The 16,480-nt window shown below is 41.5% G+C and overlaps 1 protein-coding gene across 2 annotated transcripts in view; it reads right to left on the reverse strand.

The window, feature by feature from the left end:
- The window catches only part of abcc3 (ATP-binding cassette, sub-family C (CFTR/MRP), member 3), a 55,521-nt gene that overhangs the window by 24,486 nt on the left and 14,555 nt on the right, over positions 1-16,480 (reverse strand). For both annotated transcript variants that reach the window (XM_086137722.1, XM_086137723.1), the window contains exons 4-15: positions 16,335-16,472; positions 12,044-12,169; positions 9,793-9,854; positions 9,151-9,282; positions 6,532-6,777; positions 5,221-5,398; positions 4,969-5,130; positions 3,849-3,941; positions 3,439-3,642; positions 622-768; positions 318-405; positions 4-70 (exon numbers count right to left, since the gene is read on the reverse strand). In XM_086137722.1, coding sequence (XP_085993848.1) covers positions 4-70; positions 318-405; positions 622-768; positions 3,439-3,642; positions 3,849-3,941; positions 4,969-5,130; positions 5,221-5,398; positions 6,532-6,777; positions 9,151-9,282; positions 9,793-9,854; positions 12,044-12,169; positions 16,335-16,472 — 1,643 coding nt within the window. The remainder of the gene's footprint in view (positions 1-3; positions 71-317; positions 406-621; positions 769-3,438; positions 3,643-3,848; positions 3,942-4,968; positions 5,131-5,220; positions 5,399-6,531; positions 6,778-9,150; positions 9,283-9,792; positions 9,855-12,043; positions 12,170-16,334; positions 16,473-16,480) is intronic.

Here is a 16,480-nt window from a genome sequence, read left to right on the forward strand (position 1 = left end):
TACTCGTGCAACACAGGAGAATCTTCTTTGGCCCAGGTGAATTTCCCATCGACAACAGTGACTGAAAAATCTATCAAGTAAAACATTATGCAGACATATTTTGAGCATGGTGACTCATAATTTCGCAAACCTCAATAGCCTCTTCACACCCAAAGTCACTGGGTGAAAGTTACAAGCAGGAAATAGTTACTCGACACGCAATCTTCCACGAGTTGATGAGCTAGAGTGACGATGCATATATTCGAAGGCATGACTCATCTCTTAAAGTGAAGTGCGCAGGCATGAAACGACGACACGTGTACTGTGTTTGCTCTTGCCTGACGCTGTGTTCTTTCTGTCCACTGAATTTGGATCCAGCTCATCATGACTCAAGAAACTCTGGATTCGCTTCAGGGAGACGCTTGTCTGCAATGCAGAATAAACACGTATTCAGTATAAACTGAAACTGGTGATCAAGGAAGTCAGGTTTTTATTTATTTATTTTTTTGCTCTTATGACCTGAATTATGCAAAAATGACTTGTTTTAAATAACCACAAACACAAACAGAATTGCTCTCGCGCCCTAAGCGCCCCGCCGACGCAGGCGGAGAGACAAAGAGGCTAAGAGAAGTTATGGCCCACCTGTACGAGGCTGCTTATAACTTGAGGGAGCATGTTGAGAGGGAAACGTAGAATATTAAACAGAGAGAGTGACACAAAGGCCTTCTCCGCATCCAGGATGTTGTTCTCATCCACCGTCACATACACAGCAAATGTTGTCAGTGCAACCTGAGGACACATCAACAAATGGATGGTGAGAAACAACAGTTTACTGTCGACAGAAACACAAGTCTCACTCAAAATAATCTGATCTTCAACAGCTGGTGATGGATAATTATTTCAATGGGAAATACAGTGGGACCTCTACTTATGAACAACTTTTCAGATGAAATTTTCAAGTTACAAAACACCTCAACAGGAAAATATTGCCTCTTGTTACAAAAGAAATTTCAATATACGAAAGGAGTTTCCTGAGCGCAACATACTTATAGTTGCTCTGCCATTGGCTATTACCAAGCATAATTTTGGCATCCCATTCGCTAAGAGGGACCTCTACTGTATGTGTCTGTGTGTGTAGATAGATAAATAGATAGATGTGGCTATGCAGTGACCTCGTCATTCGCCCCTCGGGCCATGAGGCATTCCAATAGTTTGACTAAAATGTGAATCACCAGTCGAGCGATCGCTCACTATGCTAATGTTTGCCTTGGACATTTTCGAAGTATTATTAAAAGCCGACAGAAGCAGACGTCCTTTGCTCAGTTCTTTACAAAACAGCAGGCAAAAACCACTTCTGAAAGAGAATATGAACTAAAGAGGGCAAAAAAAACAATGAGGACACAGTTAAAAGTTAAATGGCCATTATTTTTATTCTTTACTCTGCTCTTTGTTTTTTACATGATGCACAACTCTCATTTATTGGGCAATAATCTAATTGTAACATGTATTTGTTACATATTTTGATGCATTTTTATGCTTTAGAAAACATTTAGGTCAGAATTTTTTTGGGGGTGGGGGGCTTGGAACGGATTAGGGCATTTACATGGAAAACGCGTCTCTCCACGATTTTCTAGATTGCTTGTCTTGAGTAGAGTAGCGGCTCTGTATAGCCTGAACGGGTCCCCATTCAATAGCAGGGCACATACTGAATAAATAAGACAACTATTCACACTCTTATTTGCACCAATGGAAACTTTCGAGGGTTCAAATGCACTTAACATGCATGTTTCTGGTACAGGTAAACGAGAGGAAGGAAGAGGCAAGATTTGAACTCAGAACTTAACGACTGTGACGCGAACGACATACTTCTCCCCTGAGCTGCCCTGAGTAAATATTAACTTATTTAAAACATTGCGAGACTGCAAAAAGAGTTGGGTTATTAGATAACGTGCCTGTTTGTTTATACAAATGAACGCAAGATCTGTTTTGATGTCCCTTTGTTTGAAAGATCTACCGGGTACTCAAACAGATGGTGTCTGGCTGAAGATAAACTGTTAAAACAGAATACGAGCCGGACTTCTATGAAACACGGGATTGCACTTTTTCAAATTTAAGTCTTTTATTTTGGGATTTCATTGAGTTTATGGTTAAATCTGTGGTTGGCGATTATTCTCATTATTTTCAAGTTAACCCTTTCATGCACCCTGTAACCTGATGGATGGATAACATGATAAGCTGTCCACTGCAGTAACCACTGTCCCTGAAAGGGTTAAATATGAAACTTAAAGCCATGAGGCTATAGTTTTCCAAATTATTGTTTGTGTATCAAATCATTTTTATGTATTCATTTCGATCTACGTCCCAACCCTCATCTATGGTCACGAGCTACAGGTCGTGACCGAAAGAACGAGATCCCTGATACAAGCGGCCGAAATGAGTTTCTCCGCAGGGTGTCCAGGCTCTCTCTTAGAGATAAGCTCTCTCTTAGAGAAGCTCGGTCATCCGGGAGGGGTTCAGAGTAGAGCCACTTCTCCTCCACGTCGAGAGGAGCCAGATGAGGTGGCTCGGGCATCTAATTAGGATGCCTCCTGGACGCCTCCCTGGTGAGGTTTTCCGGGCATGTCCCACTGGCAGGAGACCCTGGGGACGACCCAGGACACGCTGGAGAGACTATGTCACCCAGCTGGCCTGGGAACGCCTCGGGATCCGCCAGGAAGAGCTCGAAGAAGTGGCTGGAGAGAGGGAAGTCTGGGCTTCCCTCCTAAAGCTGCTGCCCCCCGACCCAACCCCGGATAAGCGGTAGAAGATAGATGGATGGATGGATGGTATTCATTTCAGTGTCAAAATTCAGCTATCTGGTCATGTTGCAAAGTGCAATATACAGTGATACCTCTACTTGACAACGTCTCTTCAAACGAAATTTTCAAGTTACGAAATGCCTCAACAGGAAAATATTGCCTCTTGTTACGAAAGACATTTCAAGACATGAAAGGTAAAAATACAGTATGGGCTGCTACTGACAGCTCCGAGTTTCCTGAATGCAACATGAACTAAAGAGGGCAAAAAACGATGACGATGCAGTTAAAAGTTAAATGACCATCATTTTTATTCTTTACTCTACTCTTTGTTTTTGACATATTATGCTTGATCAAACATTAATGTCTGAATTTTGGGGGTCTTGGAACGGATTAGGGCATTAACATGGAAAACGTGTCTCTACTTACAAAATGTTCTACTGAAGAAATTTCTTCCAGAACACATTCATTTCATAAGTAGAGGTACAACTGTACAGTATTTATTTGGCGTGTTCAAGTATAAGTTCAGTTTGAAGGACTCTGATTTTATGTTCAACAAGTCTGTCAACAAAGCCATTTTAATTGAGTCATGTGCCAATTAGCTCAGTATTTCAGCAAGCCTCAGAAAAAGAACAGCTTGCAGACCTCTAAAGAAAGAGCATACCAAAAAAGGCGCACTCGTCCAAGCCATGGTCGACAATGCTCCCAAATAGGCCGCCTTCTTCAGCACATTGAGCTCCTTCTGACGGATGGCCAACACCTTTTCCTTGAAGGAGTTCTCCCAGGCGTACAGCTTCAGCACTTTGATGCCGTTAAGGATCTCATTCATGAGTTTAATACGGCTATCTTTGTGCTGCATCTGCTCCACCTGGGAGACAAATACAAATGCAAAATGAGCGTGCGAAAATATGATCAGAAAATGACTAGATGCTAATTGATCAAAAAAAAAATTGTGTGTATTGTGGATGATAAACACGTGGTGATAATTCAATATGTCCGTGTAAGGATGCGCTAAGAAAAGTACAACAGCAGAATTACATGACAAAAAGTTAGAAAATAACTGCCGGTCAATACCTGGTAGGCACGATTCTTCACGGCTATCACAGCATTGAATGGAATTAGCAGGATCATCACAGCGACTCCAGCCAGAACTGAGGGCCCCAGATTCTGGAAGCAAAGTCACTGAGAATAAATCACACAAGCAACATAAGCACTGGCGCAAAAGAAGTGATGTTGTATTTGTATTCAAATACTTGATACAGCTATGCACAACAATCACTTTCTCTGGTTTTACTATTGATGTTTGAGTATCATTCATTCATTCATTCATCTCCCGAACCGCTTGATCCTCACTAGGGTCGCGGGGGTGCTGGAGCCTATCCCAGCTGTCTTCGGGCAGTAGGCGGGGGACACCCCGAATTGGAAGCCAGCCAATCGCAGGGCACACAGAGACGAACAACCATGCACACCCTCACTCACACCTCGGGACAATTTTAGAGTGATCAATCAGCCTGCCATGCATGTTTTTTGGAATGTGGGAGGAAACCGGAGTACCCGGAGAAAACCCACGCAGGCCCGGGAAGAACATGCAAACTCCACACAGGGAGGCCGGAGCTGGAATCGAACCCGGTACCTCTGCACTGTGAAGTCGACGTGCTAACCACTGGACTACCGGGCCGCCCTGTTTGTGTATCATTTTTGTATTATTTAAACAACTACTGCCATTGGCGGGTGACCAGTTCCGGGTGTATACACCATCCGGCCCAAAGACAGCTAGGATAAGTGCCAGCACGCCTGCGGCTATAGTGACCCTAGTGCAATTTTGTTAATTTTTAATTTAATATAAATGAATCCTAAATTCAGAGTGAGTTGTTTTTGTTGTATTTTGGAATTGCTGTGTGACTGTTGAGCCTTTTGTCAGAAATAAACCATCTGTCAATGTTTTAATAGAAATGCTATGTTTCAGAAGCGTGGTCTCAATTACTTAGTATCGGTTAGTAGTCAATAGTTGAGTACTGAACCTGCTATCGGTCTGGAAAAAAAGGGACATCGAACGTCCCGATTTAAAAAAGAAATAAACCAGAATCAATCGATCAGAGCAATCAATATTAATAATGGATGGATTGATGGGTAGATTTTAATAAAAACAAAACAACATTGTCAAGATACTGTACAAACCACACTACTAAAGTACCTGCCAGAGAAAGTATAGTGCAAGCATAATCTGAAGAGGGGCAGACCACAGCATGTTGAGGAAGGTGGTGAGGTCCATGAACCTCTGAGCATCCACGGACATCAAGTTAACCACCTCTCCCACCGTAGATGAGCGTTTGGCAGCGTTCGTTATTACCAACGACTGCAGATGACGGACAAAGACAAAAAAAAAATGTATTGTCACAAAAATTGTGGCACAAATCGAAAACATAGTAAATTTGTGAGTATTTACCTTTCGGTAGATAGCCCCGATGAGAGCTGTGCGTACATGCATGCCAGTGACAAAACAATACTGAAAGTGTTGGTGGAGGATGAGCGTTTGCAAAAAAGCTGTGAAGAACATGAGGAAGGCCAGCGAGTAACCCCACCAGTCAGGGACACCTTTTTGCTTCGTAAAGGATATCAACATTCTGTAAGAAAGGCAAATATGTATACTCAACAAAACAGAGGTTTTCCTGAATGCTGATTTTAACTCATGTGAAGCGCTGAGTTGCATTTTATGTAAGAAAAGAGCTGTGCAGGAACAGTTTGATTGATTGATTGACTGAAAACTCCAAGGACACCGCATGATTTTCAAATAAATTGGCAATGAATCTGTCGGGATCCGGTTCTTGTGTCAGCAGGCGGCAGGCGAGGGCTCTCCCTTCAGTGTGCACACCTGCTGCCAATCATCGTTAGTCACGTATTGAAGGACTGACAAGATGGCTGCTACTTGTCGGATTATTGACCTTGTTGCTGCTGGTGCTCAAGTGTTGTTCTTCTAGATCTCTCGATTTCATCATAGTCATTTTTGTTCCCTTAGTTCCATGTTTTTTTCCGTGTGGCTTGTCATTTTGTTTGTTTTCTCTGTGTTCCCCTTTTGAAGATTCCATTTTTTCATGGGTCCTGGTGACCAGTGTGTTCCGTTTCGGACTTTGTCGGTTTTGCGTTTTTGAGAATAACATTTTTTGTTATCGCATTTTGTCTGTGTCAGCATTTCTGGGATACTAAACATTATTCGGTTTGTTGTTGAACCTGACAGAATCATTCAACATACTTAACCGGTATTTTCTTTTTCAAAGAGAAGCAGAGCCGCTTGTGATTTTTTCTTTTAACCCTTTGATAAAATTTTTGAATTCTATGAAAGGCAAAATTGATCAAGATTTTCGTTAAAATCTGGGGGCGAGCGGAAAACATTGCCTCTTAATTGTAAATAAGGTTAGCCCACAAAAAGTGAGTGTGGGAATATTGTGTTGTGAGTCACAAATATTGCAATTTTAAAAAGATTGTTGGGAAATTGAAATCCTGCTTGAAATTAGACAGCACTGGAGCATTAGCAGAGGACAAGGTTCCCCTGTCCTTCAAGGAGGTTCGGGGCCAAGCCATGCCACAAATAACAAAAATATGTTAGTAATTAACACCTGCTCCCCACCCAGGTAATACTTTTATTGCTTTGGCCTGAGCGCAAAAATAGCAAATAGAACGAAAAGCCGACAAATAGATGACTTTTCAAATGCAAAATTATAAAGGTCCGAGGGTTCACTTGAAGGTCAATTCTATTCACCTGAGCAGCTGAGGGTTAACAAACGTGATGATATCCTGCAGAAGCTTGTAAGCTGAACCAATCAGGAAGTAAGGTCCAAAGGCTTTGATGAGCGAACATAAAAACGATGGCTGGCGGGGTGCAACTTTGCGAGTGGACAGCAGCACTTCAGCCTCTTCTGGGCTAGTTCCACTTTCTCCTCCTATGTGGTTGCTGGTGGATGGTGGAGGCTTGGAATAGACAACGTCATTGGATGGATTCTGTTTACTGGAAAGAGCACATTGTCCATCGGAAATAGCAGTTGGTAAAAGTAAGGGTTAAATTTCGGGACTTGACACGTTTGATCTGCGTTTTGTCCCATTTTGCCACGTTTGTGACGTGCGTCAAAGCAAGCTTAGGGTTATGCTAGCCATTTTGTTGCATTCATTCGGTGTGTCGCAGTACTGACAATTTACAAGACGGTCTTGGGAGGTGGTATAAAGCCGGCTTGAGCAGGGGAGCTTTTTTTTCAAGCCGGCTGAGGCCACAAACGTGCCCCAAAGGACTCCTTCGAGAGCCTTGACAGGACATCAAAAACATCAGACCTTAATGAGAATGTTAGAAAAACAGGACCAGCTGGGTGAGAATATACTGGCATCTGTGGTAAACAGCAGGCCGAGTTGTAGTTCACCAATGAGCGTCCAGAACTCAACACAGATACTGTGATACAGTCTGACAAAAAAAATACCGGTAGGCAATATCCCACAGTGCACTACATTTTGGGCACACGGAAGATAAACCGAGCATTATTGGAGTCAGTATCCATTTCAGAGCTCGATGATATCTCTATGACAACTGCAGGACAAGCGTGATGAAATCCAGCTACCCACCCAACAGGTTTGATGACCGCAACTTAAATGCTTTCTTAACTCATTCACTCCCAAAGACGTTTTTAAACGTCTTTTCAGACTTGGTCTAGAATTGGCTGGTACTGAATGAGTTAAGCAGTGAAACTCGTAGCAGAATTGCAGCACAAAAAAGGAAGCAACCGGATGGAGGCCAGAGTGTGAGAATACAATAATGACAACATGTAACCTGATACCATGATAAGCTGTCCACTGTCGTAACAGCTGTCCCTGAAAGGGTTAAGCGTCACAAAAGTCACACAAAAAAACTTTTCAGTCACTTTCAAGATTCTCTATCATGCTGAAGATTTTTAAATGCTCTTGTAGGTATGAACAGTTTTCCTGTTTTTAATGTGAATTTTACATGATTCAACCCTTTCAGGGACAGCGGTTACGACAGTGGACAGCTTATGTTATCAGGTTACAATGTTCAAGAAAGGTTTAATTTGTATGCTGGTCTTGATTTTAAAAATTGGAATATGGCTGATCTCAGGCAAAATAGCTTTGTTTTGTCTTTTTACCTGCATTATTTTTGCTAATCACTTAAAGGAGACATAACGCGAATAACAAAATTGCCGAATTATTTTATTTTTTTGCCAACATCTGATTTTGATTGGCTCTTTGAGGGAACATCTGCATTGGACGATTGAGAGTCATTTCCTGCAAAAAAACCCGACTTTGATTTAAAAAATTAAATAAAATAAAAGAGCTAGAGAGTTATGTTATTCATGTGACAATGTGCATTTTCTGTACAATTTAAAACAGCTTTTGGGTGGCTTAATAATACAACACAAAACATGACCACAACTGTACAACGCCTGCTTTTCTCTCTTTGTAATTGCAGTTTGGCACATATTAAAAAAAAAAAAAATCTTTTAAGATTTAAAAAAATCCTTGTGTGTTTGTACCTGACTTTTGTGGAGAATGCAACCTTCTGGATATTTGGCTGCAACAAAGGTTATGACTGCTGTATATTCCATTTTGTTGCACCTTGTCGTACAATGACAATAAAGCTATTCTGATTCTCATTCTTTTGAATCACACCCAGCTTACACATTCAAAGAATGCGCGTGCCTAGAGTATGATTATGGAGTAGAAACTCCTTGTTTAACAAGTTGGATAAAGGGCAGACTATCACCTCAATAATTTGGGAAAAGCCAACAGCCGCATAAAATGCCGTGTTGCGTTTGAGTTAACTCATCCAGAGCGCCTGGCAATTGGATGTATCTGTCCATCCTGTGGAGTATTATTGTGAAAACCTGGAACAGAATGCCAGAAAAATTGCTCTGAGAGAGGCCAGCACTAATTGCTCTGAAATGACTTCCATCCATCCATCTATCCATTTTTCAATTCGCTTATCCTCACAAGGGTCGCGGGCGTGCTAGAGCCTATCCCAGCTGTCTTTGGACAGCCAGTATGAGGGGTACACACTGAACTGTTTGCCACAAGACACATATAGACGAACAATCATCTGTACACCGAGGGAAAATTTAGAATGTTCCATTAACCTGCCATACATGTTCTAGGAATGTGGGAGGAAACCGCAGTACCCGGAGAAGACCCCACGCAGGCATGGGGAGAACATGCAAACTCCACACAGGAAGGCCAGAGTCGAACCCTGCACCTCTGCACTGTGGCGTGTTAAACCAGTTGACCACCATGCCGCCCATTGCTTAACTTAATTTAAAAACATAAAAAACATTTTAAAAAGTGGATACACAAGTACCTCCAAATATTTGGTGAATTTGGAAAGTACCTCTTGGCTTCGGCTTGCTCCTTTTCCCACTCTATGAGGAGTTTTGGCACCAGCACCTTGGAGCTGTCACGAAGGTTCAGAGACCAGAGGTCCTTGGCCTCAAGAGGCAGTTTGTATCCTTTCACGGCCATACTGTGAAAAGAAGAACATAATTTTGTGTGAGAAAAATGCAACCACTTTTTTCTACCAAATCTTTACATTTTTCTTTCACTGTAACACACAAATTTCAGCGGACCCCCCGCCCCTCCCCCGGTTATTTGGTTTGGAGCTACTTCTCCTAATGCTTAAATCGAGTTTCCTGGAACTCACTAATCACCATTTCTGTACTCCAGGCTCAGATTTCATTGGAAATTGGATTGATATAATGCCCAATACAAAGGGAGACTGAAAACAACGAAGCTGCAATGCTTGGACACGTAAAATCCCAACTAAGATCATTACCTTGGAGAAACACAAATAAAATAAATAATTAAATAAATTTTATATATACTGTATATATATATATAAATTATATATATATATATATGTATGTGTGTGTGTGTGTGTGTGTGTGTATATATATATATATATATATACTGTTTCTTGTCATATTATGCAACATTGGGTGTTTGTTGACATTCGGATTCAACAGTAGAGACCAACCTTGTGAACCACCAAAACGTCATGGTTGATAGAAAACCAGCTGTGGATTCAGGGCAGACATTCTGGGCAAAAAAAAAAAAACGGAAACAAGAGAGTGAAATAACCACAAGCGTTTTGTTTATTTTTAATTTTGTCAGTATTTTTTTTTTTGCTTGTTTTTTTTTTTTTTTTTTTTTTTTTTAAACAAAGAGCACATAATTCACTGAAGTAAAAGACTTTGAACATTTAACCCGACCTTAGCCGGAGTCCAACCCTGCACCTCTGCATGGTGAGGCGGACGTGCTGATCAGTCGAGTACCGTGCCGTCTCTATCCTAAGATATTTTATTGTAACCCTTTCATGCACCCTGTAACCTGACAACATTATCAGCTGTCCACTGCAGTAACCGCTGTCCCTGAAAGGGTTAAATCGATGCTGAATAAGTTGTACTCTGCATCTGTGATTTTTTTTTTACCCTGCCTTTCGCCCAAACTCAACTGATAGCCCAGCCATGATGTTTGGTATCAACAACATCATCACTAATTTCTTTACTGATTAACTTGGGGAAATCACATAATTGCACCTGATTTACTGCCCACTATAGTTTAGCCCAGGGGTGGGCAAACCTTTTGGCTCGGGGGCCGCATTGACTTTTAAAATTTGACAGAAGGGCCAGGTCAGCACGAGCTATGGTACATTAAAAAAAATAAACTGCATTTGTTGACAGTCCATATCAAACATCAACAGAACAAAAGCATGAAAGTACTGTATTGATATACTTTTTTAAAATGACGACAGTGTTGTTGATGACCTATTTTAGCCTGTGCATTTCTGCAGATGGGTTGTGATCAGACCAGTAGAAGTAGAGCGATACAGAGGTCCTAGGTGGTCGAAAAGATCCTGCCCCCCCCTCCCTGTGTTCTGCAACTTCAAGTCAATGCACCACCTGGCGGTGAAATGCCTGTCATTACAAGTCCAATTGAAATGAATGCAATCATTCACATCGAACCTTAATTGTGGACCGACCTTCGGCGGGCCGGATTAAAAGGACCAACGGGCCGGATTCGGCCCGCGGGCCGTAGTTTGCCCACCTCTGGTTTAGCCTCAACTATACATGGCTTTGGTTGCCTCAATTTGTGGGGGTGGGTGGGGGGATCATTTTCAACTTCAGAATACTATTGCTGGAATCTGCTTGCATCAGTATGAAAGACGGATGTAACAAACAACATTGGGTGGGGAGGGGGCTGGGGGGTGAGGGCTTGAGAAAGGTCTTCTGTTATTCATTTGTGCATGTGGCTGTTTTCTACAATAGCGGAACAGATGTCTTCAAGAGGAGATTTAGGGCAACAAGAAAACCAAAAGTTGCATCAAAGTGAAGACTGTGGCGTATAATATCATCCAACACAGTAAGGTAACGTTTGCATGTGTGCTTATTTTTTTTTCACTCACTACTACTACGTATGTGGTGTGTATCTTCAAATCCTGTTCCGGAATGCTAAAGTGTTTGTTAGAAAGGTTGCATTTTTTTTTCCAATAAATTTTTCTCATGCCTAACGAGAGAACTACACACAACCACACAAGACATCTGGAACGTATTCGGTGGCTAATGGGCTCCACATTTTGTTATGTTAGTAATTTTCAAAACTGAAGAAATTACTTTTTATGTCAAAATTCTGTACACAAATCTGTCTTTGAATGTTTATTAACACTTTCAGGGACAGTGGTTACGACAGTGGACAGCTTACCATAATATCATGTTATAGAGTGCATGAATGGGTTAAGTAAAAATAAATAAATAAATCGCATGTGCATAATTATTAGCTTCTTTTGCGCAATGCCTTGTTGATGCAGCCCCAAGTCTTTCGGAATATAAGCCTGGTGAACTTATTTTTGGGCAGTTTCACCCATTCCACTGAGCAGCACCTCTCAACCTATAAGGTTGGACAGGTCATGTTGTTGCAGAGCCATTTATAGATCTCTCCAGAGATGCTCAATCACATTAAAGTCTGGGTTCTGGCATGGCCACCCAATGACAGTCAGAGCTCTCCTGAAGCGGCTGCTTTGATATCTAGGCTGTATGCTCGAGTCTGATTGCTCGGTAACCACCAGCGTTTGTGTGTGAGACTCGTTCTACTAAGCAAAAAAAAAAAAAAAAAAGAAAAATCATTTTCATACCATTCTGGGCCTTGAATGTTTTATACCATCAAGACAATCATGTTCTAACACGCAGAGCACGGGTAGATTTCAAAGCAGACGACGCGGGATGACTCACGGGGTCTGTGTCAACGCTGGAAAAGAGCGGCGGTTTCTCATTGAAGCAGCACAGGATCAGCTCCAAGACCACCAAGCCAAAGTAGAAGTAGAAAGTGGTGAAGCGCAGCTTGTCGGTGACTTCAACCTGAGATTTGAATAAAAGGAGAGAAGCACAATGACAGATGTAAGGATGAGTCAGGTCAGGAAATGCCTTCGTCAAGTGAGCTCCGGTGGAGCGGTTTCCAAGGTCTTTTATTCACAGCTAACAATGCTGCCCTTTCAGTCAATCACAAGAGATCTAACAACCATTTACGTGACTCCAAATATTTAATGACACTTGGTTACAAATTACCTTGCGTATTATCACCTGAAAGGCTGTCACTAAAGCAATTAATGGCATTCTTAATGGCGCAAACAGGCTGGCACATGAATTACTCTCATTTCCTTTCAGGGAAAAGAAGTACATTTTATTGAATACAAGCTTATTTAGTCTAAGATTTACTTCAAAAACACTTGCATGCTTTGAGTCTTGGCAGTGTCTTTGACCAATACATGTACGGTATCTTTTCTATTGTGATACTGGGCTGGGACGATATACTGTATGCTCTGGCAATTCACTTAAAAGTTTTCACTTCAAAAATACCCCAAGATTTTGTGGTGTCAGTCTTGACTATTTTTAGAATTAATTATTCTATCGATGACTCCATTGATTAATTGAATAATCAGATTAAAAATGTATATATTTTACATTAAAATGTACTGTACTATAAAATATTTTTTTCCTGATTACTGTCTATTGAACGATTATTATTGCTTATTTGGTGCCTATTGATGATGAAACAAAACCAAATAATCAACAACAAAGCAAAATCACATGTCAGGGAGTGATGTACTCAGCAGCATTTTTAAACCGAGAGCTACTTTTTGGGTACCGATGGACGCAAGGGGCGACAACTTTGGGCTTCAGGTTCATTTTACCTGTCAGTTATAGGTTATCCATACCGTGACTGCAAATAATTATTCATGTAATAGATTATACAGATTTTTAATGTTGCCTTCAATTGATTATGATCCAATTACGGGTTTGCTCTTCAAAGCAAAAGCCGATATTTGCAAATGTCTATTTATTTTGAGAGGTGGAAATCAGATAATTCGGACAATTACCGTATTTTCCACACTAAAAGGTGCACTGGATTATGAAGCACACCTTCAATGAATGGCCGATTCTTAAATGTTTTTTTATACATTGGGCGCACCGCATTATAAGATGCAATCTACAATGCATCCCCTAGATGGAGTTACGCCAAACGAAACGGCAACAGAACGATCAGATGTCAGTAAAACGTATTTAATAAAACAGCGACACAGTTCACTTAACCAACAACAAGTTATAACTCCGATGCGCCTTGTGTATGGTCATGACGGTAATATTTCGACCCCAAAATGGCTCCTTGCTCGAGACATGCAGACAACGCAGAGTTCAAACTTAAGGCGATCGGTTACGCAGTTCAAAACGGAAATAGAGCAGCGGCAAGAGAGTTTAACATTAACACGCGCAAACAACGGCGCTAAGCGCTAAACAACTAGTCAGCATATCATCAATCCCGTTACTTGATTGACATAGAGGGCAACCAATCAGATGACTGCATCACCGCTCATGCGCAAACAACGGCGCTAAGTGCTAAGCTAGTCAGCGAATTACCTCTGATTTTAAGGCAGCGGTGCCCAATACGTCGATCAGAATCGACCAGGAGCCAGCGAACTGGTCCCAAGCCGACCGCAAGGGGTGGGAGGAGGAAATGCGTGGGGGAAAAAAAGATTTGTTTGTTTGTATCTTGAGCTTTCATTCATTTTCGGCCTGTTCCGACTGTTGCTCATCGTGGTGTGCGTGCATATTTGCGCGAGTGCACTGGTGAGCGTAGCGCGCGCCTGTGTGTGTGTGTGCGTGCGTGCGTGTGTGTGTACTTGCACGTGCGCGATCGGGTCATTCGTGAGAAGTTGGTCGCTTCAAAAGTCGATCTTTAGCCAAAAAAGTGTGTGTGTTTGTGTGCATGCACGTGCGCGAGGAAGGGTATGATGTGGCTCTTTGCAATAACTCAGTAAAAAAAAAAAAAAAAAAAAAAAAAATTGTCTCTTCGTCTCTGACTGGTTGGCCACGCCTGGTGTATGCAGATATAGACTCTGTCCATTCACATGGATGGTCAAAATAGAGCTTTCTTTTAAACTCACAATCATGTTGTCGTTATGAGTACACATTATGTTCAATGCTGTTCTTTTAAGATTGAGTACACACTCGTGTATGCTTCTTAGGCCTTCTTGCCTGCCCGAGGTATTATTTGCAATAAATTGCTGCTCTGTCGGTGTGCTGTGCAGCACGAGAGGTGCGATAAGTACTCTAGAAACAACAAGCCTAGTATTCCCTCTTCCCTCTCCGCTGAGCTGTGGCCTGGGTTGACCCGTGTCAAACATCCACTAAGCTTTTAGCCAAGGCGAAAAAACAAAGTTGAGTTTTTGTTATTCTTGTGATACTATGTCGGAACTGGTAAATTTCATAGGTCCAGTCCAACGCCCCCATCCTACTAGAATACCTTCCACATCAGACAGTTGGCCAGCACAGCAATCTTAGATGGCCTGAGTGAAAGTGGTTATTTTTTTCAGGGCACTAAAATTGGAGCTGTTACAAAAAAAATCATTATTGTTCTTATTTCTATTGTCATTATTTTTATTTATTTATTAATTATTTATTTATAATTATTTATTATTTATTCTTATTATTTGTTATTATTGTTACCAATTTGTTTTACTGTTTATTGTATATGTTAAATTGCTCCATGTACAGCACTTTACTTTGGAGTCAGCCAGTCCTCCATTAAGCGCCTTCAGCTGGTCCAGAATGCCGCTGCTCGCCTCTTGACTGGTACTCGTAAGAGGGAGCACATAACTCCTACTCTGGCATCCCTTCATTGGCTCCCGATACATTTTAGAGTTATTTTCAAGATCCTCTTATTTGTTTTCAAATCTTTGAATAATCTCGCGCCACCTTACCTCTCTGAGCTCATCCGCACCTACACACCTGCCCGGCGCCTCAGGTCTGCGGACCAGACATTATTAGAAGTACCAAGAACTAAACTCAGGTTTCGAGGGGATCGAGCCTTTTCTGTTGCTGGTCCCTCTCTCTGGAATGACCTCCCACTGAACATTCGGCAAGCCTCCTCGTTGCCCATCTTCAAAACCCTCCTCAAAACTCACTTGTATTCTTTGGCATTCGACTCAGCATGACTTAGATTTGTTCTTGGTTTTACTGTTTGGTGCTTTCTACCGTCTTTATTACCGATTTGTCTTACTGTTTATTGTGCATGTTATATTGCTCCATGTACAGCACTTTGTATGCAGCGATGGCTGTTTGAAAGTGCTTTATAAATACAGTTGACTTGACTTGAGACAATTTCATGTTTTTAGGTGCGCCTTATAGTGCGGAAAAACGGTACATTAGAGTGTCGATATTTGAGGGAAGAACATGTCAGAACATCGCCTTACTCGTGTTCATTATATGCATGGCAGACAGATGAGATACTAATTCTAAACTGCCCTTATTTACACTGTATGGAAACGATCTCTCACTTTATTGAGGGACCAAATGTAGCTATTAAGCAGTTGCAGTTGCTTATTTATGCTTCTGATTGACTAAACAGTGATTGATAGGCGGCTAATGTGCATGGACAAAGATTTCTCTGACCCAAGCCATTACTTGGCAAGCCACTCTTTTCACACGGAGCACTAAACTGATACCATCAGAATGTGCCCAAATTTAGAACAGACATCAGCTGATTTAACAGCATGTGATATGTTTGTTTTTATTTATTTTTTTAATGATCCTTATGAATGGTTATGTTATTCGTTTTAATTGCTTCACTAGAGAACAATAGCAGCTGTTGCATTAAAGTTCCAGTGGGAATTTGGACGTGAACTGAAAATTATGACTTTATCGCCTAACAACTTGTCTCAACTTGTCTTTTTTTGCCCTAATATTTCTTTATTAATTAATATTCATCTCAGTTTAGAACTTCCTAATGTCCTGCACAAGCTCATTTGGCTTTTTGGAAAATCTACATGTGTGTGCCTGCCTCATACAGTTTATTTGGCTCCAAAGGACTACTGTAAATATTTTCACGGCATGATATTTTTCACAAAGCCTGAGTATGGTGTGACCCACAAGTGACACAGAGGTTGAAAGGATGAGACAAGAATGTATGTGGGTGGTGAAGTACTGCGATGAGAGCTGTGACTGAGGTCAAAGGCATAATTCTCACCTTGCTGGATGCCTGGAGGATCTTGGAGCGGAAAGGCACAATGGCACACAGCACAGACAGGAACCAGAAGATGAAGAGAACCCCTGAGGACTGAACCCCACGTAACCTCTCAAACTGGATCCAAAATGTGGCCAGGAGCTGAGAGA

Source organism: Hippocampus guttulatus, chromosome 19, assembly GCF_054856545.1.
Source record: "Hippocampus guttulatus isolate MCC_2025c chromosome 19, RoL_Hgut_1.0, whole genome shotgun sequence".
NCBI classification, from domain to species: Eukaryota; Metazoa; Chordata; class Actinopteri; order Syngnathiformes; family Syngnathidae; genus Hippocampus; species Hippocampus guttulatus.